Source organism: Poecile atricapillus, chromosome 3 (assembly GCF_030490865.1).
Source record: "Poecile atricapillus isolate bPoeAtr1 chromosome 3, bPoeAtr1.hap1, whole genome shotgun sequence".
NCBI lineage: Eukaryota > Metazoa > Chordata > Aves > Passeriformes > Paridae > Poecile > Poecile atricapillus.
Window position 1 is genome coordinate 55,079,613 of NC_081251.1, and position 24,407 is coordinate 55,104,019.

The 24,407-nt window shown below is 38.9% G+C and overlaps 1 protein-coding gene across 2 annotated transcripts in view; it reads left to right on the forward strand.

The window, feature by feature from the left end:
* Positions 1-21,065, forward strand: part of TMEM200A (transmembrane protein 200A) — a 54,057-nt gene extending 32,992 nt beyond the window's left edge. Inside the window, exons 2-3 of one of the 2 annotated variants that reach the window (XM_058835823.1) lie at positions 5,316-5,411; positions 17,883-21,065. In XM_058835823.1, the coding sequence (XP_058691806.1) occupies positions 17,899-19,374 (1,476 nt within the window). In that variant the 5' untranslated portion in view covers positions 5,316-5,411; positions 17,883-17,898 and the 3' untranslated portion in view covers positions 19,375-21,065. The remainder of the gene's footprint in view (positions 1-5,315; positions 5,412-17,882) is intronic. The other variant, XM_058835822.1, reaches the window with a different exon arrangement.
* The last annotated feature ends 3,342 nt before the right edge of the window (positions 21,066-24,407 follow it).

Here is a 24,407-nt window from a genome sequence, read left to right on the forward strand (position 1 = left end):
GAATAGAATAGAATAGAATAGAATAGAATAAGGAGTATGGTGCTGTAGCATGCATGAGTTGTTGCACCATGCACGGATTGCACATTTTCAAGCTAGAAAAAGATTGTATATTGATATTTCAATTTCTAGCCAACTCTCAGAGTCCTGAAGGACTTGTGGCTTTTAGAGTGATATGGATGTCCCATCAACTCTGAAAGCAGTTTATGTCACACCATGTTCCTGCTTCAAGAGTTGCATGACCTATATCATACCTCAGATGAAAAGAAAATTAGAATCTTCTTACAGATACTGATCCTCTGAGCAGGATCACATGGGATATTTGTAGCACCAGGGGATGATGATGATGATGATGATGTCATTAACATCTGTTAATGATTAATGACCTGTTGGAATGAGTCCAGAGTAGGCTGCAAAGATGGTAAGAGGGTTGGAGCACCTCTCCAATGTATGCAGGCTGAAAGTAGAGAAGGCTTTGGGGAGACCCTATAGCACCTTCAGTGCCTTCAGTACCTAAACAGGGCCTACAGGAGAGCAGGAGAGGGACTTTTTACAAGGACATGTAGTGATAGGGCAAGGGGAAATCACTTTGAAAGAGGATAGGTTTAGATTAGATATAAGGAAGAAATTATTTACTATGAGGATGGTGAAGCTCTGGAACTGGTTTTTCAGAAAAGTGGTAGATTCACCATCCCTGGGAATGTTCAAAGCTGGGTTGGATGGGGCTTTGAGCACCCTAATCTACTGGAAGGTGTGCCTGTCCACAGCAGGGTGCTTGGAACTAGAAGATCTTTGAAGTCACTTCAACCTGAACTGTTCTGTGAATCTTTCATGATAACAAAAATGCTCTTTACTCACATTTCTGTAATGATTTCAATATATTACCAAGAAAGGTTCTTCATGCAAAGGAGTCTTCTTTGGGAAGACCTATGAGCTGGAGAAGCAGTAATTTCTTCCAGGCTAGTTTAGAGATCTGTCTCACTAGTCCCAAGGCAGGCAGACACCTCTGGGTTTGTCTTCTAAGGTCCTGGTTCTGTATAATGCGTGTACACAAACTTCCTGCAAAATGGGTACATTGTTTTGCTGCTCAGATGGGGATTTTTCAGGCTAGGTTTCTGGACCTACATGTTGATTATGAACTGAAAAGTTAGGAAGTTGGGTTTGTGTTTGGACATTTAAGTCCGCTTAAATAAAGCAGTTCCTAATATTAATATTGTCTCCCTCCTTTCAGCATGTCTGGCAGTGATGAGCTGAATGCTGTGCTCCTTTTACAGCAAAGGCATGTAGTAACAGCCCTTGGGAAACCATCAGGGTCAGTATTGTCACTGACTGTTCCTAGGAAGGGGAAGGCTCCTGTTTGAGTGGCACAAGGCTGCCACGTGTTATCAGTAAGCGTGTAATAGAGGTCATCTTTCCTTAGCTTGGAAAATGTGACTTGGAACTATATGGACGTGGACTGTCCACATGAAAAATGTAAACACAGCTTTTTAGCCAATCTGAAGTGCTCAGGGTGTTCATGGTTGCAGTTTGCAGCAGAATTCTTCAAAGATCCTGAATAAAACATTGCAGCAAATAGGCATTGCCAATATTAATGACAAAAATACCAAATGGTCTATCCTCTTTTCTGACAGTACAGAAATTATATTTCAAATTATGTAGTAGGCAACTTCTGAATTTAGCTTTCAGTGGCTACAGCAGAAATGTTGTGAGTGCCCTCTGTTCTGACCCATTCTTTCACCCACTCATCAGCTCAGCTGTGAAAGATTGCCAAAGGCTTGTGTTGAACCTTTTCTTGATCACAGTTATTTCAAAGGCAGAAGCATCAGAGTTGGCAGGAACCTGGAATGCTTTCAGTTGGGATGTACCTCCCTTAGAACCACACCCTGGGATGTCAAGGCAGCCTGACAAGCCACATGCATGTGTTTCAGGGTAACCTGGTGGTGTAAGTGTCTGAGGCTGGGGGGCTTATGACCCACTCTGTCTGATGGTGGATGTGCTAGTTGGCTATACTGAACAAGCATAGAGCAGTCCATGACTTCTGAGAGGACTGCAGCAAGCCTTCTTGCTGGTGTCTTACTGATGCCCTAGGATAAGGAAAATGAAAGACTAAATGAGAAGCCTAAATGAGAAGTCTAAATAAAGCACCTGTGAAGTGATTATTTTGGCCTCTGGGCAGGTGATGATAGATCCTTTCTATAGAGGAAGAACAGTGATGTGATGTGAAAGGAGAAGGAGAATCTTGTTCTGTAAAATCTTGTCCTCCAGCTGAACCTGGAGGATGTGATCAGCTCCCAAATCTGCCAGAAGCTGCAAGTGTATCTGACTAGTTAACTCCCACAGGCCTTACATATTTCCTACAAATCAAACAGTTCTCACAACCAGATGCTTTTTTTTACTTTCCCGTTTGATTTTATTATCATCTGTCATGCTTCTTCATTGCTTGCATAGGTATCTTTGTTGGTTTGATTTTTTCTTTGCTTTCTATCATGTTTACATTTGTTATTTTAATTTTTTTGGCATTTGCCTTGGTTAAACTACATTCTGTCTCTGACATTCCAGGCTGTTTGCGCATAGTTGCATGATCTGGTTCATCTTTCTGCATGCTCCTCTACCTCTTTATTCACTTTGTGTGGTCCTCAGTGTTTGCAGATCTATCAGCCACTATTTCAAATGTCAAGCTCAGTTCATGAGCTCAATTGTACAGAACTTCTTCCTTTTGATATTTGCTCTGCTAATTCTTGGGCACAGTTTTAGGAAAAAAACAGTTGTCCTTTTACTTTATCATGTATCTGGCTTCCTGTACTGTCACTGCGCTTCTTTCACTGCTGTTAAAGTAGTTATGACTTTATTCACATTTTAGTAACATAATGGACTTGAACTCTTGTATAAATACATACATATGCACACTAATCTAGCTGTGTAACCCATTTACTTTACCCATGGTTTTCTAGGAACTGCCTTTTCTGCAGAATCAAAGCCCTTGAGGTTTTCATAGGGAAGCAAAAGAGATCAGCACCTGCGTTCAGAATTGGCACATTATTACAGTATCTCACAAAACTGGAGACTGGTTACACTTCAGGCTTGATCTGGCTGGACTAATCTGGGCAGTCCCAACTGTTCCATAATTTCTGTTATATTTTAAAGCTGCCTCTTATTCCATGCTTACATTAGCATTGCCACCGTATTTCCTCTAGGAGGAACATACGTTGAATTGTGACCTTTGAACACAACTGTGAGAAAAGAGGGATCATAAATAATGATTTGTTAAAAAGTGTTCTGTATATTTTCTCTGAAATTCAGTGAATGCCTTCAATGCATCGATAATTTTAGTGTTGCTTTTACTTGTTGCTTTAACTGCGTAAATAAATCTATTTGAAGTAATTTGGCAACATGTTATAGCCCTCTACTGAAAACGTAATTAGCTGGTGTCATTGTATTTCACTCTTTCCCCTACACTCTGAACTGCAAACTTTATAGTGAGCTGCTGACAGATTCCTGTAGCTACACTTTCAGCTTAATTTCCCTCTCCTCATTTCTTCATCCTGTTGTTTTTTTTTAACACAGTTGGCAGTTTTGCAGTAGTTTCTTAAAAGAAAAAAGAGTCACCCATACTGTATCTGTTGTCATTCACTAGTCTGCTAAGTTTTACTGACCTTGACTTTCTTTTCTCATCAGCAATATGCTCAGAAATTTGGCTAAATGTTTAGACATACCAGACTGACTGATAGCTACAAATGCTCTGTGATTATCTGAGAAGATTCTAAAGCCAGAAATGTAAATTTTACATTAACTGGAAAAACTTGACTATATTTTCTGTCTTCTAGACTTGTAACTTCTTGTTAGAATTATCTCTTAATTGTTTATGCGGTCTATATTTGTAACACAGATCAACAGTTTTTAACAAGGCGCCTCAAATAATCGTGGTTATGCATTCATTTTAGTTTAAATGTGCCTAATTTTATAAGTGCTTGATTCTGAACATTTTAGTGGCTTTGTGTAAGTCAGGAGAATATTCATTAAAGTAAACTGATATTTATCTCTTTAACTAACAATGACTATCCAGGCTGAAGCAAAGCAAGTAAAATATTAGTGGCTTGAGGTGACATAACAATAAAATAAATGAGGACCTCAAGGAGTGAAAAAATTACTGCAAGTCTTTGTGAAGAAATTGCAACCTATAATAAACACTAATAATAGTTTGCATCTCTTCCTAAATTAAAATTTTATGTCGCATCAGTCAGTGTTGACATCTGTCATGATCACATGAGTCAGCTGAGATCATGTTTTAAATTACATGGGCAATTACAGGGTAGGTCAAATATGTTAAAACACAGAAATACAGGCTTTACAAATGGAGGGTACTGAAAATGCACAGCACACCAGATAAGCCAGCATGCTATCAGCAATGCATCCATTAATAGGTCTTTAACTAGGGCACCATGCCTTAGCTAGCACTACTGTTTATCATTCCTCATGTGCTAGAAATATTCTAATTTTCCTAAGGCCTGGCAGTCTACTGCTCTACAAGCTCTTTATTAGGAACTCAGTCTAACTGGAACAACTGGAGGGAGGTGTTTTTCTGCAAAATAGCAGTACAGGCATATGCTGATTTGTAGAGGTAAAATGAAGTAGGAGCAATTCAGCCATATTTCAGAGGGCTCAGTCCCATGGACAAGCTGTATGTTTAAAATGTAGGGCAGCAATATGGAGTGTAGGTGTCTGAGGTGAAGGAGGCAGACCTTTTAAGGGACACAGTTTATGTGCTGTATGTGAAGGCCCCTTTATGAACAACACTTGGACATTCTGGAAGCAAGTAGAAGTGAGGAGGTAGCAGCTATTCTGCTCTGTTTAGCTGGCCTTTCTTCATGTAGCACCAAGGAATTGTTTGGTTTTAACCCACAATAATCACAGATTTTTGATGGTAAAAGGAAGAAGGGAGTTTCCATGCAAGTCATGTATCCTGTATAAATGAATTCTGCTGCTAAAGCTTAAGATTCAGTTCCATAAACTTGGCCCACAGTGTTTCAGCATGTCTTTCTCTTAGTGTCTCACTGCTCATAGGTTACTTTACTCCCACTGGGTTCCTCCTGTTCATGGTACCCTTAATTTTGGGTACTACAAAGAGAGTGGTTATTTCAATGCGAGTGATAATGGAGCTGATTACAATTACAGAATAAATTGTTTGTGATGGATAATTTGCATAACAGAAGTGGCTTTGTATTTACATTTCTGTTGTTTTACACGTGTAAAATGTTAATCTGTGTCTTGAAACTGCTGCTCTTGTGTGTACTTTGTAACTTGTGTTTACCCATCAACAGGCTGAGTACCGGTGTGGATGCTTACAGGTTCTGCTGATGCCCCCATGTGGATGTCTGGCAGGATCATTCTAGTCTGCAGCTGAAGACCAAATTGTGGTTTGCTGTTAATTTAATAATAATTTATTTCTCTGTCATCCATAAATGGACAAAAAAGTTTGGCTATGTAGTATACCAGAAGTATTTTTGAACTACACTTTCCATTCTCTGTGAAATAATGCTTGGCTATCCCCTTTTTGTATCTAGCATTTGAAACTGTTGTTGACATACTGGAAATAGCATCATACTAACCAGTTTGCTTATTTTTCTGGATTCTTGAGACTCAAGAAAATTTTCACTCCTTTATCATAATAATTGCTGTGATGTAATGCCAGCCTAATTGATTTCCTAACATAGAATAATCTAAACCTCATACACTGATTTTTTCTGCCACTGTGAACCAATATAATGGTATTGTGAGTCCACCTGTACCTCTGAATCACCAAAAATTAGTGTTAAGGTGCTGGAACTGTCTTTAAATGTGACAGCTCAGGGACTGTGACATTGCTAACTATAACAACACAGACCTTAGGAGGGGCTGATTTGTGTTGCTACTTGGCAAAGTAAATTAACTTGCATGAAGGCCTTCAGTGTAAAAGACATCCTAACGCTGACCCATGTTTTCAGAAGAGATTTCAGAAGGAAATGACAGACAAAGTGAATGTAATGATAGCTTAGGGCCACAGTTGTGCCATGGCAAATGTTTCTCTTGGCCATATAAACACTCGCACCTTGTGGCTGGGGTGCTCAGGGACCCCAAATTCCAGTTCTCCTTCTAAAGACCCCTTGCATGGACTTCAGTAATGACATGGGAAAAAGTCCCCTGCTGGTGGATGGGCCTGGCACTCAGGACACTTCAATTACCAGTCATCTTGGCCACTAATTTAAAATTATATTACCAGGTTTAATGGACAAGTAGCAGGGCTAGGTCTGTGGCTTTCACAGTTACTTTTTGGTCTAGGTTCTTAAGTTCTGTTGAGCACATAAAGTAATTTTTGTACCTCTATCATGCACTGAGATTTTATAATACAACTACACAGTATAGATAGCTAAGTACTCTTCAGAGTTAGACTCTTGCATTATTTATGTTAAAAACATTGGTGCTAGATCTTTTGACAGAAAACACAACATGCTAACTCCTGCTCCTTTGAGTTTGCATGTTTTATAGAACAGGAAGTATTTTCTAGGTCAGGGTGAAAGTATTGCTCAGACATCTGAGTTGTGGAGCAAATAGATTAGATTTCATTATTAGATTTCTAATGTGGGTATTGCTTAAGCCTTCTGTGAAATACCTTCTCCATTTTGATCTTACAGTCATTGGACTTGTATGCAGTGGGAAATTGCAGCTGTTAGAACCTGCAAATTAACTTGATTAACTGAGCATGTAATGCAGATAAAGGCATTTGTTTGGTGTTTGGTCTTGAGGGCTGCTTGCTTCCTGCATTAGGTGTGTGTCCAGGCTGGAGATTCTGCCTTTGATTAAATCAAGTAATGTGTTGCTAGTTTAGCTGGATGATACGAGTGAGATATGATATGAGCACCTCAGTGTTGCTGTGTGTTTGCCTCCACACCATATGTCAGTCACTGTCATATTTGAAATTTTCTGTGAAATTTTAAGAGCTGAAGAACCAGAAATCCTAGTGCTTGAAAGTTAATATATTTCCTAACATTTCCAGTCTTGTTTCATGTTTGTTTTTTATTAGGAAACTGAGTTTATCTGGCGTGCTGAAGTCTGGAGTGTTTAGTCATGCTTTTCCTTTGCAGTAGACGACAGAGAACACATCTTTTACTCTGCTTTTACACATTCAGTCTTTCAGAAACGTCTGGAAACCTTTATAAAATTAATTTCATGACTTGTGCTTGATAACTGGTCTCTGATCTGCATTGTGTGAACTTGCTTCAGAATTTAGATTAGTTCTGTGCGTTTAGGATTTCAGTTGTAGGGTTGATAGGCTGTAGTATTACCTCAAAATTTTCACTTTCTTCTAAAAGAAGTTCCTTTTTCTTCTTGGTGATGTCTAAAAGATAAAAACTAAAAAAAACCTCACAAATTAAAACAAATGCATAAATATCCACATGCTTCTTTTACACATTTTAAATTAGATTGTGCTTATAAAGTGATTATTTTCGATAAAATGCTTTACTTTCTGTTGACACTGAAAGCAACAGATTGCAAGGCATAAAAGGTTTAAAATAGTCCACTCTCAACAGTAGACATATATAAACCAGGATTTCTATTTACTGAATATGAACATTAATAATCTGACTGGACAAAAGTATCTAAAATAATTATGAATATTTGGCTAAATAGCCAATATCTGCTTCCATTTGTAGTACTGATTTTCACTAGAAAATGAGTTTACACAAACTAAAGTGCTAAAATAGTTTGGAAACAGATTTTGTCACTTCAGTCATTAAGGGCAGTTATCACCTTGCTCAGTGTAGGCTAAAAAAATCCTAGCTGATTTTTAGTGGAAAAGCTCTGACAAACTGGATAATGAAAGCAAATAAAAGCAACAGTAAAACCTTCTTATCCAGTTTTTATTTTTCTGTGTGCATATTCTGAGGGTTCTTTTTTTCTTCTGAGAAGAAAATTTAAAAAAAAAATTAATCTATTGCATTTTAAACAACTTTTCTTCAGATCTTATAAAGCTACTTGCCATTTTTGTTTCCCCATTCTTTTTTTAGCTTCTTGCTTTTTGCTGTAGCTCTGTAATAGGTTTTGGAACAAGATGTGATGTACCTGTGCATAGGAAGCAGAAATTTTTATGCATAAGTAAAGAACTTATAGGTGCAAAGTTCTGAAAACAAGTTACAGCTCTGAATTTACTGATAATTTAATACAGTGGATACAGAGGTTATGTAAGCATTCCACAAATAAGTACATGCCTGAGATTCTGTGTTTCGTTTGTTCATCATCTAGGGTTTTAATGGTACAGCTAGAGAGAGACGGACAGCTGGTAATTCAGAACATCACACACGACAGTGGTGGGACAGGTGGGTTTATGCTGTGTGAGACAGGTGTTTTGTGACCTGGGAACGTTTGGTTCACTGTATATTGACTGGGAAGCTGTTCTAGACATAGGAGACCTGGCAGCAGCCTCATGTTTTGTGAGTTTTACCTTGGTAAAATCCAGGGATTCTCTAGACTCACACCTGATCTACTGCAGTGTGCCAGTTGACGTAGTTGCGGATGGAACAAATTTAAAAGTGAATTCAAATGGGCCAGGCAAAACCTGGCAGAACAAATCTAGGCCAAGTCATAGAGCAGCGTCTTGAAAACAAAATATAGAAACTCAGGTTCCTTATTTCCCTCTTTGATGTGTGTTCTGTGCTTTTGTGAGTAGCTAACGAGCTCTGTGTAATGCTGCCAATACTGAATGTTGCTGATTTTGCACAGAATTACAATATATGACCCACTGAAAGGATCAGGCTGAAGGAGAAATAATAGCAAAGAGGGTAAGCAGCTCAGGCATTCATCTTTATGCAATTCAACTTACATTTGACCTTGGCATAATAGCTGGAATAATTAATGTATATGGCAGATACAGTAAGTGATGAAGTAATTCAAAAGGAATTTTTTTTGCTGTGATTTAAAGTATGGAGTCACAGCACTCCCCAAATCTGAATAACAGGCACCCTCACTTGCCCTACAATTATGTTTATCAGTATTTCTAATTTTGCAATTCTTAGTTCAAATTCCCTGGTTATTGCTTTATTATTTCATGTTAGTTTAGAGCCAAATAAAAGCCCAGGTGGTTTCTAAAAAAGGAGTTTCACATTTTTAAAGTGTGAAGAAGTGGCCTCAGAAAGGCCAGCACCTGAAGCTGTTATCAGAGAACAGGCTGAGCTGAGAGGGGGTGGATTCAGCCCTGGAGAAGAGGCGGCTCTGGGAGGGCAAAGCAACAACCCCCAGTACCTACAGAGGGGTGGTCAAGAAGCCAGAATGAAGCAGATGGTTCTTAGGACATGAGACAATGGCACACAGAAGAGGTGCAAACTGAATAAAGGAAGGAACTTTCTCCACCTGAAGCAGAGAAAAATATTTCTAAAGGAAAGAGGGGGTTATATGACTGCCAAGAAACTGAATCCTTCTGAGGACTTGGGAATTGATCAGGTGTATCTCTGTAAGAAAGGTCTGGTCCCTGTCCAGTTGAGACAATTACTTAGTAGTAATTAAGTATAACTTTATTATACTAGTTTGGTGGTTTGGTATGGTTTTCATTCCCCCCCTCCAAATAATAGTGGAGAGTCGAGTTGATTATTGTAATTGTGGTTTGGGGTAATTTTATAACCTTTCCACTGAGTTGTTATGCAGCCACTTAGTGTAAGAGCTTGAGAAAAGCTAGGTTAGGAAGTTAGGTTACTCACAGGCATACTTGTACTTTCCTTGCTCTACTTTAGTACAAGGCAATGGACTGTCATAATCATTGTGGTTGGGAGTGCTGTGGTCCAGGTTTACTAATGAAATAGGGTGAATTTGAGTACAGATAAAAATATTTGATATATCCATTGTGGATTCAGTGTGTCTCCATCAAATACCTGCCACAAATAAAATTTGCATCCAAGTCACTTTTGTAGAAATAAACTGTGACCCTTTGTACAATGCAAAGGTACCTCTTTGTGTTTGCTTCAAAATGACACAGTATACTTATAAAAATATGTATCAAAATGAGATCTTGTAACTCTCATTAAAGCCTGGACTTGTTTTTTAAAACCCATTTTCCCTTCTTAGTTTGTTTGAGTTCCCAAATTTGTACAGTCGGACAGTGAAAAAGTTCAGATGTGCCGTGCCCAGTTGTCTTTCAAAGATTCTGCAGAGGTAACTGCTGGGCCCCTGTGGTCTTGCTTCAACCAGTACAGTGCAGATTTGAAAACCACTGGCAGATCTAGATTTTTAAAATAACTGGATCACTGTCAGACTTCAGATTTCCCAACAGATGTGTCCTTAATAGCAAGCTTTTCTTTTTCAGTGAAGATTGCAAAGATTTGACTGTTTAACATGGTACTATTGTAAAGCAAATACAGACTGTTTGATACAGCTGCATGGTCTACCAACATCTAGGGAGCCTCATCTTTTAATGCCTGCAGTGGACTTTCTGCTTACTGCTGTCACTGGGACACCCTGGTGCTCTTGCCTTGTCTGACCTGTGGGCAGCTTGCCTTTGTTTTTTTTGTGCTGTGAAACTGCTTGCACAATTTGGTCTGCTTCCACAAGCTGATTGGCAACCCGGAGGTTAAAAGGGCATGATTAGTCCCTAAGCTTATCCCTTTACAGCTTAGAAGAGACACCATTAAAGGGAATTTAAGACCAAATGGGTTGGATTCACCTGGAAATTTCAAACCTTTAATGTTTTAAATGTCACGTCGTTGGCTTTTGCTAGCGTGACTTTGAAACAGAAGTCTTTTAGTACCACATTCCACACGCTTTCTTCTCACCTATTATCAATTAAAGTGCACTTAAAATACCCCATAATCATGAATGCAAAAGGTGGTTTTTGCTCTCTTGCTTTGTTTTTAAATCTGTTCAGCCAGGTAATGTTTTGATAAATGGATAGGAGAAGGGAGATGCATGGTAAGGAGCTCCTATTGGTGTGCTGGGCTGTTGGAGGAGGCTGCTTGTTAAACTCTGCTAAATAAAAAAATGCTGCTAAATAAAATTGTAATTTGAGATGGTTTTCTCTGCTTCTTGTGGAACTATTCTCTGTTTGGCTATTGCTGTATAATCTCTACCAGAATGATTAATCCCTTTGGGCCTATGGAGTTGGATATTTTTACCCTTGGAACAGAACAGATTGTACCAGATGACAATTTCTGTGCACAGATAGCATATTGATATGTATACATTGTTCATCAAGAGAAAGTATAGATGTGTTAAATACAGCTTAATATTAGTTTGTTTACTCAGTTATGTCTTAATTTCTCTTACGATTTTTTTCATTTGCATTCTTTATTATGAGAAACATTATATGAGGAAACAGTCTGTCACCTCCTTCATTCCTGGTACTCTAGGTTAATCAAATGTGAATGAAGCTTTCCCTGATATAAATTTTTTTTTTTCCTGTTAAAATTCAAAATTTAGTAACTTAAATGATAACAAATCAAATACTGTTGGGAAATAAGTTTCCTAATAAGCTTAAATAGTCAGATAAGAAATGCTGCAGTAATAGAAATCAGATTCTGTTACACACTACTTCTCACTGCAGTAGTGTTTAAATTTTTTGCTGATACACAAGAACTGAACTTTTCTGAAAGCTTTACATCAAGTTAAACTATAGGGAAATTGTGTGTAAAGTTCTGATAATTTCACATAGTTTTCAGTCATTTTTCAAAGAATAAATGAGAGAGAAATATTTTTGCAAGCAAGATTCTCATGCAAAGATTTTAAATATTAAGGGACACTGAAATGTATCTGGAATAAAACATATTATTAAAGAAAAAAAGATACTGATAATCTTTAGTTTGCTTACTATTTTTTTCTGGGAACAATATAAAATTAAGTGTAAGATCTCTGTATAATTCAAATTATTATGCATGTATTCAAAAGACTAAGTTGTAGGTAGAAGTAATAACTTATATAGTACCAAAATAGTTGAACAAATTAAATAAGGCATTAGATTTCAGGAATTTAAAGTAGAAGCCTCTAGCTTTAAAGCTTACAGCAAGTTGAGAGTTGATAATAGTTGCTGAGAGATTAATTAGATTTTTAATAGTTAGGCCATATCTGAAAAAAAAAGTTACTTGGCAGCAGTACAGTTATGGTGAAGCTAGTCATTAGGCAGGAAAGATGGGTATTAAGGTGGTGGCCTCTTAGGTCAAAGAGAGAAATAAATAGTAGTGGACAAGAAGTTAGTTGCAGCTACTAAAACATGCTGTGAAATTTATTCCTTCCACTTGCTCTGTGCTCTGCAGCTACTCTAGCAAGTCCTTAGGCCACTTCTCCTCTCTTCCTTTATCTAGGCTGGCAAGTATGTCTGTGTGTCAGTCATATGTCTGTCAAGTCAAGTGAGATCTGAGTAATGGTGATGGCATAAATACAGCCTATTTCTGTCTGATCATCAAGGATAGCCTGATGCACTGGTAAAAGGGAAGGATTCTTGTCCACCTGTGCTAAACTACTATTTTTCTATGATAATTTACCTGCTTTACCTTTGTGTCAGAGGGTGAATCTACCCAATCTTTGTTGATTGAGTTGTTTGACCTTCTGACTTTTTTAGGAAAATATATTTAGCTTGGCAAATGCAAGACTCATGGTTACAGCATACTGTGAGCTGGTTTTACCTTCTTTCTTAAGTTTCCTTTCCTTGAGTATCTGAACAGCCTTTCCCAATACAGAAAGGTGATAAAGGAGAATCCCTTCCAGCCTCTCTGGCAGCCTCAGCCTTTATAGCCAGTGTAATATTAGGAAAAAGCCAGTGCAACTCCAGATCCCAGCATGACTTTTGTTATACCATTACCCATTTTGTGTCATGTCTGCAAACTTCCTGCATGAATTTGTGTCTCTGGCTCTGCTATTCTCTGCTCAGGTAAGCTGCAGTCCCTCTCATGGCTCCTTACCAACACATACTTCTGCAGATGTTACTGTATTGGGTCTGTGTGGCAAAGACTGGCAGTGGGGGGGGCTACAGGGGAGGTTTCTGTGGGAAACCTCTGAAAGCTTCCCCTTTGTCCAGTAGACACGCCAGTCAGCTCCAAGATGGACACGCCACTGGCCAGTGTTGAGGCCATCAGCAACGGTGGTAGCACCCCCGGGATGACAGATTGAGGAAGTGGGGAAAAAAAAGGCAACTGCAGCCAGAGGACTGAGACTGTGTGAGAGGAACAACCCTGCAGACCCCAAGGTCAGTGAAGAAGGAGGGGGAGGAGGCGTTTCAGGTGCCAGAGCAAAGATTCCCCTGCATCCTGCCACGGTGAGGCAGGATGTTCCCCTGCAGCACATGGAGGTCCACAGAGGAGCAGAGATCCTCCTGAAGCAAGTGGATGCCCAAAGGAGGCTGTGACCTTTTGGGAAGCCCATGCTGGAGCAGGCTCCTGGCAGGACCTGTGGTGAGAGGAGCCCCTGCTGGAGTTTTGCTGTGACTTGTGACTCCTTGCTGGTCCCATGCTGGAGCAGTCTGTACCTGAAGGAATGTATTCCCTGGGAATACACCATACACATTCCCACCATACGCTGGAACAGAGCAAGAGTGCGAGGAGTCCTCCCCCTGAGGAGGAAGCAGCAGTAGCAGAGATGATATGTGTTGAAGTGACTGCAGCCTCCATCCCCTGCCCCCCTGCACTGCTGTGGGGAGGAGGTGGAGTATACAGAGAGGGAAGCTGAGCTCAAGAAGAGGGCAGAAGTGTGGGAGGGAAAGTATTTTTAAGATTTTTTTTTTATTATTAATCATCCTGCACAGATTTGATTGGTATAATTCAAACTAATTTCCCCAAGTTGAGTCTGTTTTGTCCTTGATGGCAGTGGGTGACTGAATTCTCCTGATCTCAATCCACAGCCCTTTTCTTATATTTTCTCTCCCCCATCCAGTTCAGGAGGGCAGTGACAGAGCACCTTTGTGGGGGACCTGGCATCCCCACTACATTTATCCAGGTCTTTCCCTTTGTCTCCATTTGGCGTGGCTCATTATCAGTAGTTTCTGCTGAAGGGTCCATCCTTTCTTCATACTAAAGGGGCATGTAGCAACCTGTTGCTCTGTCTGCTGCTGGATTTTTTAAGGCATTTCCAGATGCAGAGGACTGTGTTTAGCCTGTGTACTGGATGAAAGGTCAGGTACATCTTGCTAGTGGTCACTGAAGAGGTTACAAGTGAATTGTCAAGAGCCCGAATCATTCTTTGTGCAAATAATGCCGAGAGAGTGAGAGTGGTCAGGAGCTCTCAGGATCTCTGCCAAGATGGGCTTTTCCTGGATGATCTTTGAGTGGCTGACAAGGTCTAGTGTCAGAGCTGCTCTGTAACAACATCATAAAATGCCTTGATGCTCCTCTTTTCAATCTCATCACTGCCAGCCTGGAGTATCAGCAGTGGGTAATAATCAGAGGGCCGAATCAGGCCAAGAAGTCTCAGTGATATCCCCTACCCAAGCCCCAGGAGGCAGCAGACCTCCCTGTGGGATGGGTCCAGTCGACATACGGAGCCCTCTGTTCCCCTCAGAAGGGAGTAACCTACTTCAACTACCCTTCTTTTCTTTTTGATGTCAGAGGTGGTGATCCGTCCTACAGATGAAGGGTAATTGGGAGGCTCACTGGGCACATAATTTTTTTCTACATCATCTGGCTGACCCTCTAGATCCAGGGCCTCATATCTATTCTGAAGTGGCAGCTGGGTAGGTGATGGGGGTTGGGAGGAATTTTTATTACATCCCCAGGTGGGAACCCATTTCCACTCCCCTTCATCCACAGGTATCCTATTGCCTGACAGTGGGAGGCGTGGGAGTCCTGGGACTCCTGGTGGGCCTCCCTTAAGAATGGAAGGGCAGAACTCCAGCAATCTATTTCTATTTTAAGCAGCATTTAATGAGCAGCACTCATATTATGCTTAGTATGTGACAAAACTAAACAGCTTAGCAGAATAAATCATATGTATCTATAACATCTATTATAAATACAATATTTTGTAAAATATGGTTTTCATCTTAATATGCACTTCATTGAAATTGGTTTGGTAAAGCTGTCAGCATGAACAGAAACCATCTCATACCATGATGTATTTTAACAGTATTGATTTTATTAGATGCAGAAGAGATCAAAATTGGCTTATTACAAATCGTTATTTACAAACTTGATTGTGATTTTTTTCTGTGAAAGAAAATACAATAGTGATGTGAACTCAAGAAATAGGAAAAAGATTCTTCCTATGTATAAAATAAGCTTTTATCTTTCGGCAGCCAGACTTTTTTCTCCCCTGAGCCCAATTTCTGATGCAGTTAAAAGGAGAGAGGAATGTGTTCCCCTGAAATCAGAGAATCACAGAATGGTTTGGAACCCAGCTGTGTGCCTTGAGAGATCTTGCTTTCTCTCTCATTTTCAGAAATCTCAATTTCTGTCCTTCAAGTGATAGGTAATAATGAAATTGAGATACAGTTTCCCAGTTTCTGTAAAATTTGCAGTTGAGAACTTTCTGCAGAAAGATGCCCCAAGATGTAATTCTTAAGCATGTTTTATTTGCTCTACTTTTTGGAGTTAGAGGGGGGGTCTTGCTAGATGTATGTTTGAAATATTTAGCAAGTAGATGTAAGCTTATTCTGTTCACCCTTTGGTGCAATTCAGGTAGTTGTGATAAGCACAGAACATACACAAAACAGCAAATCCTGCCAACAGGCACAGTGTGAATTTAGCACTAAACTGGTGTACCTGTGCACTTCCTTGGCAGCCCTGCGAAGGAACAGAGTGGGTTTGTGTATGCCTAAAATACCGCATGAATATGGAAACTCCGTGTTCACCACAAAGGTTTGGCAATTGTAAAAGGTTAATGGAACAAACTAGATTAAAGTTAATGATTTTACATTTCAGTAAAGATGTGCTGTAATTATCTTAATTTATTTAATAGAGAAAACTAATTACATTTAATTGAGTCATGAAAAAATACAACACCTTTTATAATTACTAACTCCTGTTTGTTTCTGTCCAGACACTCAAAACATTGTTTTACAGAATAATGAACTTTTGTTTTGGCAGAAATCCATGTAAGCACATGAGAAAGTTTGAAAGACTGTCAATGTCCAATAGCTTTCTTTGGGGTATTTTAAAATAGTTATCTTAAAAAAAAAGCCACATCTTTTTATGTAGAATCAAAAAGGAAATTAATTACAAAGTCTGAGAATTCCCAAAAAGATTATGAACATGAAACCTGAGAGTACAAGTGACATTTCTGAGATTTTGGAATGATGTTATGATTTCTCTTGCAGAAATTCAGAAAATGCAGTATACTTAGCAGCCTAGACCTTTTCAGGTCTTTCCTTTGTAAAGGAAAGCTTTCCCAGAAAGAGAGGAAACCCTCTGTGCTTTGATAGTGAGGATGCAAGGAGGGAGTTCAGGTTGTTAGTCTTTCTGTCTGTCATCTGAATTGCTATTTCCAATCTCCTTCCACTTGGCCATTGATTTCAAGTGCCTTATTAATTTCATAATCCAGCTCAGATTTGGTGGGTTGGGCCGATTGCTGTTTGTAGATGTGCTTATGTTACACCTGCTTGTAATGTTGGAAATCTGTGATAGTGTTGTATCATAACAGAGTCTGTCTGTTTCTCCTAATACAAGAGAGCTAATTTATTTTTTTTTTCCCAGAGGTGCACTGGTAAAATTTAAAACAAAATGACAAGTTAGAGAGACCTGATGGAAATCACTGCCTGTAAATTGCAAGTACTCACCAATTTGCTTTACCTCTGCTTTTCAGCACCTCTTTTTTCACTCACTTTTTTCCCACTTTGGTTTTGCTTCTTAAACTGCCCCCAGCTTTGACACAGAGCCTTTCCCTCTGCAGCAGGCTGCCAGCCTTTCTTTATCTCTGAGCATAACACTACCAAAGAGGACATAATTTTTTCATACCTAACTTACTGTATCTTAATTTTACTCTATAATATCATCTCTCATTAATTCTAATACTAGTTAATTAAGCACAGAAACTATTTTTGAGTAAAAAATTCCTTGTAAAATAGAATTATCCTGAATTGTGCTGTTTCATTTGTTACTTTCGCTCATAAAAATCCATCAAATATGACTTTCTCTTTTAAACCTTTGCTGGTTAATGTTTCTCATGTAATAGGCAATCAGGTACCAAAGTAAATCTAAAATGAAATAAAATTTCCTCATAAAACTAAGAAAATTTGAAATTATTAATTTTTAATTTATGAAAATTTCTTGTCTGATAAAACTTAATGGAGATTTTTGACATATAGTATAAGAGGAACAAACAAGATGGCAAAAATTTCTAGATATGCGAGGAATGTGTTAGTAAGAAAGGCAAAAATGATTCTCTAGCTGAGATTTAAGAACTCTGAATAGACTTAATAAAGGCTTATTTAAATACTGCAATAAATATGTATGAATATATGCTGAAATATACCAGGGAATATCTCTTGAAGGGGAAATGCAGAATGAATTGTATTCACAGTCATTGTGTCTTAGAAATTGTAAAAAGAGCTAGTGGCTACTAAAATTATCAACAAGGTAATAATATATTATTGACTTTGCTTCAGACCAGACCAGAGATAAATTGTCTGTTAAGACTTCTGGATATTTTATCTTTAGTCCTGATATACCACCACTAAGAGTACAAGCTTTACTGTCTGTATCACTGATGGAAGCTTTATTATCTGTATTTACAGTGAAAAAGGACTTCTGGAAAACCATTTTTTTTAGGATACCATGTGGATTACAAAACTGCTGTTATGTCACAACTGGGGCTATGGTAGCAGCTTTTTTATCATCAGGAGTGTTTTAATTACCAAGAAATATTAGCATATTAACAAAAAGCTATTTATATTAGTAGAGACAACCTTTGCTTGCCTCAAGATTTCTGCTTTTTTTTCTTTTTTCCAGGGCACAATACAGAGCTATGATAGCAACGGGAGGAGTCATAACAGGACTGGCTGCCTTAAAAAGGCAAGACTCTGCCAGATCTCAGCAACATGTAAATCTTGCTGGAATACCAGTTCCTGAGGAGAAGAAACCAGTTAGACGCCGGCCCAGGACAGATGTAGTAATTGTCAGGGGCAAAATCCGTCTCTATTCTCCATCAGGATTCTTTCTTGTTTTGGGAGTACTTATTGCATTCTTTGGAATTGCAATGGCCATCCTTGGCTACTGGCCCCAGAAGGAACAGCTGTTGGCATCTGAAGACAATCCATCTGTAAATGAAACCCGGACCTCGAGAAGCCAAGGGAGCATTTTACTTCGCTTCTTTGAACAGCACATGCACTCAGATAAGATGAAAATGCTGGGCCCTTTCACCATGGGCATTGGAATCTTCATTTTTATTTGTGCAAATGCCATTCTGCATGAAAACCGTGACAAAGAAACAAAAATAATACACATGAGAGACATATACTCCACTGTAATAGACATCCACACCCTGAAGATCAGGGAACAAAAGCAGCTGAGCGGTGCCTACACTGGCTTGTTGGGGGAAGGAGAGCTCCGGCACAGTGGGAGCTCCTGTGCGTCACGGCTGGCTGCGAACACGGTTGCACCTTTCTCTGGCTTCAAGAGTAATCTTAGAATGGATAGTTCTGCTGAAGAAGATGAGATTACCCTAAATGAAGATAGGACCACTAGTAGCCTCCTGCCACCTCTGCTGGCTGAGCAGTCTGGTGCAGTCTTTGGACTTTACCCTCACTCCAGCAAGGCTTCAGATGACAAAAGCACTAACTCTATAAAGTGTGAAACAAAATCCATTGTATCTTCTTCCATTAGTGCTTTCACACTTCCAGTAATTAAACTGAATAACTGTGTTATCGATGAACCTAGTATAGACAACATAACTGAGGACTCAGAAATCACCAGGGGTCAGTCTAGAAATCTGTCAATGGATTCTCTGGCCATTCCACTAACTGATACCAATGAATCCTACAGACCGGCCGCCTCCATGCTGCCACGACACAATTCATTTGTGGACACTCCATCTGATCCATTCAAATCTTCCATGGCTCTCGGACCAAGCACAGGGAAGCTTTTATCTCCTGGTGCTGCCAGGAAGCAGTTTGGTTCCAACACATCTTTGCATCTTCTGTCTTCACATTCGAAGTCCCTGGACTTGGACAGGGGTCCGTCTACGCTCACTGTCCAAGCTGAACAAAGGAAACACCCCAGCTGGCCCAGACTGGATCGGAGCAACAGTAAAGGCTATATGAAACTAGAAAACAAGGAGGACCCAATGGATAGGTTACTTGTGCCACAAGCAGCAGTCAAGAAAGACTTTACTAATAAGGAAAAGCTTCTTATGATATCAAGATCTCATAATAATTTGAGTTTTGAACATGATGAGTTTTTGAGTAACAACCTGAAGCGAGGAACTTCTGAAACAAGGTTTTAATATTTAAATTGCAATTTAGAAGATGTAATATGGTATTTTTTAAAAAAGCTTTTTGACAAGTGTTTCCTTTTCAGTGAGACTGTACAAGCCTGTTCTTAACCAAATGCTTAATAACTCATTAAAATTGGCTTGTGCGAACAGAGGTCTTCATCTTTGTAATACCAAGTTTCTTGTCTTAGTAACAATCGGCTGCAATACTGTACATTATCATTGCTTGGACAGTTTTGTTACGACTGATTCCAATTATTCCCGAGTCACTATTTCTTTTGTTCTATATACGCATGTTACTTTTCACCAATTTGACTCCAGGAGACTGCATTAGGAAAAAAAAGCTCAATTTACCTGTAATTTCTCTTGAGTTAAAGACTGCAAGAGACTGAAAGCAGTGGTCTTGTGGTCTAGAATGGGAAGTGAGCAGGAGCACATACTGGAATTGTCAGGCCTTTATTCCTAGGTGTTGTCTTTCACATGCAGTACATCTCAGTAACTGCAGTCTTGCCATTGTCATTGTGAGAAACTTGTTTACATACTGGGGTGGGTGGATAGAAAAGAGTGGATATAATAAAACCATTTTTGTGAATTCACTGTAATTGATCAAGCTGAATACCAGTGTTGTGAATTATTAACTATGCTTTGTACAGTAATCTTTCTACATCCATTGTAATTTAATCCTGTAATTCTGGAAGAGCATATATAAAGTAAGAAATCTGAAATTTTTTTCTGGGATTAAGTCTCTAAACTACTTTGATTGGCAACAGTTTTAAAATCAAAATAGAAAGATTCAATTAAAATCTTAGTAAGATTATGAATGCCAACAGGATTTTAGAAATATGGTGTATAATAAGATGATACTGTAACTTGCATCTGAAGACAATAATGGAGAATGAATATATGGCCTCTCATTACAATAACAAGATGCTAAATAACTAGATCTCTATGTTGAAAATACTGATACAAAGCATACAATTCAATATACTGACATAGTATGAAAGCCCCTTGCCTAAATTTTGATTTATATATTTCACATAATAATTGGTGTGATGGTTTACCGAGGGCTTAGCTGTGTCAATTTGCATTACAAGATTCTGCAGAAGGAGCTGACTTTTAAAACAATGTTTTTCTCAGCAAAACAAGCTTCACAGTTGACAGTTGTAGGCTGTTGCTAAAGAAAGGGAGAATTGGGATGTGCGTATCAGAAGGTTTTAATGTATGTCATTGCTGTTTAGGCCATGATCCTGCCATTACAGCCACGCTAGAGAATGTCCCTTCAAAGCTGCAAGGCTCACCCAACAGGATGTTGGTCTTAATTGGTTGGATTTGATATATTCACTTACTCTAAATACTCAGGAATTATTTTTAATGGCTTTTCCCAAAAAGAATCAAGCTTGTTAAAATGTTGTAATTTCTCAATTACTTAGATTATGAAAGATGGAGGATAAAATACAGTCTCTTTTTTTCTTATTTTTTTTTTTAATTTAATATTTGGCTCTGTATTTCAACTGCGCAATGTTTATGTACCAGGAGCGTTACTTGCTCAGTGATTTGAGGCATAGTGTTAACTGTTAGAACCTCAAGACTATATATTGTAACAGAGTTGGCTAAATATTTTGCTATGAAGCTTTTAATAACTCACTGGTTTGTGTTCTTAAGACATTTGCTATTTTTTGCAATAAAATGTCTCTCTACACATATCCATTGTAAGAACTGTTTTTTCCTCTATGATCTCCAGTCTTACATATCAAAGTATAATTGTGTATCATAACACTGCACACAACATTGTGTCTAAATACTTAGCCCACCACAAGATATTTCTTCGTGACTAATTGATTTCAGTGACATGTCTACACTTGGAAAGGCTGAATACTTTTTTTACCCATTAAATGTGAAATGTATTCAACGTGGTTTTGCTACAAGAAACTTTGTAGAAAAAAAGAACGTCCTGGTCTTTTTATTTGGCAGTATGTATTATTATAAAACTGGAAAACACTATTAAAGACATGAGTGATGTAAGCTTTTTATTTCCTTAATAGCTACATTTAATCACAGCTTAAAAGACTTCACATACTATCATATGTATATGGTAATTGGAATGGTAGTTCCTTTGTAAGTATAGCAGGGGATGAGCTTTTAATTTTAACACAGATAATAAATACTGAAAAACATACTCACTTGGGAAAAATTAACCAAGATAAAGCTATCAAAATAGCAGCATATAAAGTAACTTCATGGTTGACAGACCTACTACAAAAATATTCCCATATTAACATAAAATGAAGTATTTCATTCAGATAATCACTCAGCTAGAGGACTGTTGAGATTGAAAGGGACCTGTGGAGGTCATCTTGTCCACCCCACTTCCTGCTCAAGCAGAGTTGTCTCAGAGCATAGACCTGGTTGCCCAGGACTGTGCCAAGATGGTTTTGCATAACCCCAAGGAGAGAGACCTCACAATGTCCCTTTGTGACCTGTGCCAGTGCTTGGTCACCCTCACAGTAAAAGAGGCTATCTAATGGTCATAGGCTCCCTCCAGTGTTTCACTTTGTGCCCATTGTCCCTTGTCCTGACTCATTCCAGAGCCTGGCTCCTTTTCTGTACCTCCTATTTATACACAGTGACAAGACCCTCCTGAGCCCTCTCTAGGCTAGACAGTCCCAGCTGGTTCAGCCATTCCTCATAGGTCCCTTCATCATCTTTGTGGTGCTTCACACAACCAGCTCTGGTATGTCCATGCCTTTCTTCTTCTGAGGGGACCAGAACTGGACCCAGCATTTCGGATGTGGCCTCAGCAGTGCTGTGTAGAGGGGAAGGATCACCTCCCTTCAGGGTTCATGTAGGACATTGCATAGTTTCATATTCCTTAGGTAGTTCCAACTTGAGCTCAGGTTGAGAAAACTTGTGGATGTTCAAGAGGCCTGAACATAGACAGAACTCAGAAACTGCAGTAGGGCAAAGATGTCTGGACCCTTTGCAATACACAGGGGTATACAGGAACCTTACAGTGGCCAAAATGGGAGCCATGTTCTGTTGGCAAGGAACTGATAAAGACAAAAGTATGTCTTAAATTTTATCTTTAGGCTATAAATATCTTATTCAGTTTCTGATACAGTTCACAGACCTTTTTATAATTTGATTTCCATTATTGATGTGCAGCCCCACAATGAGTTTCTCAGATACATTGCAGGGTGAAAAGGAAGCCAAAGTCAGGACAGTTTTGTTATCAAAGGAAGCAATTGTGGAACTACACCACAAACTTTTTCTAGCATAAGCAGCTAAACCTTATATCTATTCAGAGGACATGTTATGGTTCTGCATATGGTTATGTAGTAAATCCAAAAAATAAAAAAATCATTTAGATCATACAAACAATGAGTTTTCTCCTTTCTCTACCCAAGACTATTTAAAAAATGTAATTTTTGTTCCTTCTTAATAGCTGCCTATGGATCAGACTTATGGTTAGGTCTGTCCCTCCTAAAAAAGCACACAATTTTGGGCAAGTTCATCAGGAAATAAAGAGCAGCTATCTACAATGATAGGGTTACAATGCTGGGTTACAACCTCTTCCAGAATTGCTTCTGTATTTTACATGAAATGGTTGCTGGATAAAACTCTTGAAACTGGTCTAGAGTTCTTGACAGGTTGATACTTTAACTACTCCCTGGTGATTCCAGTTTATTCTCCTTGGGAGGCAACGAACAAAAGCCTTCCTTGCAGAGCAGTACCCAGTTCAGCAGGAGGGACTGACAAATGCTTTCAGCTGCTCAATTGTACGTGGCTTAATGGATGGGAAGACACGAGTTTTCTTAGCAGCAGAAGGCTTTTGGCACAGTGTTACTCATCCTGATGGCTGTCCTAGGGCTGGAGCTGTGTAAAGGATGGAAAAGTGAGCTGGCACCCTCAGTATAGTTTTGGAAGAAAGTGGAATTTTATCTTATTAACTGAGCAGAATTCTTGAGGTTGCTAGGTTTGGAGGTAGACATCTACAATCAACAACTGTCCTGCCTCACATTACCCAAACAAAAATTTTTTTGCAACTATATCATAATGCCTGTCTCAGAATGTAGGTTTGATTTTGCTCATTCTTAAAATGCAGCATAGCTGGTCCTTTCTACTGAGAGAAATTTGGGAAATAAGATTAACCAGCAGCAGCAGCAGCTTCTCTCTGAAAAGAATTTCATGCTGCTTGTTCCTGGCTCACTTTAGTCTTATAATTTTAAATAATTTCTTTATATGAGCTTTTTTCTAATCCTTTCCAGGAAATTTCACCTTCATCTTCCCAGCACTTTTTTTTTTTTTTTTTTTGGTTAATATTCCTACCAAATATGGCACTGTGATGAGCAAGTATAAATCTTTTAGCAAGACTATGCATGTGCATATGAGAGTGCACATGGAATAATAGCCTATTACAATGTAGGAGTGCTTCAATTAGTATGATTTAGCTACTCAAGGGCAAGTTCATGTCCTTTGTCTAAATCTCTTCAAATTAAACTCAGGAGCAAATTGATTGCAGTTATCAGAGTTGTTCTGTTTAACTTTCAAGTGACACTTATTAATTCCTCCATCCATATTCTATGTATGGCCATATTGGTTTGTGTTTCAGGATTCAGTATCTGAAATAAACCTCAAGTATTTTACACATTCAGTAAAGCCCATTTCTTAATAGTATTACCTGTCTGAGTAACAGTTGGCAGAATTACAGCCCTAAGTCTCATTAGGAATGGAAACAGGATACTTAGAATAATTTTATTTTAGACTAGTGTGGCCAGCAGGGCAAGGGAGGGGATTCTGACCCTTTGCTCTGCTCTGGTGAAACCCCACCTGCAGTGCTGTATCCAGCTCTGGGGTCCCAGCGCAGGAAGGGTATTGACCTCTTAGAGAGAGTTCAGAGGAGGCCACCAAGTTGATCAAAGGGCTAGAGCATCTTTGCTATGAGGAAAGGGTGAGAGAATTGGGATTGTTCAGCCTGGAAAAGAGAAAGCTTCAGGGTGACCTAATTGTGGATTTCTAGTACCTGAAGGGAGCCTACAAGAAAGATG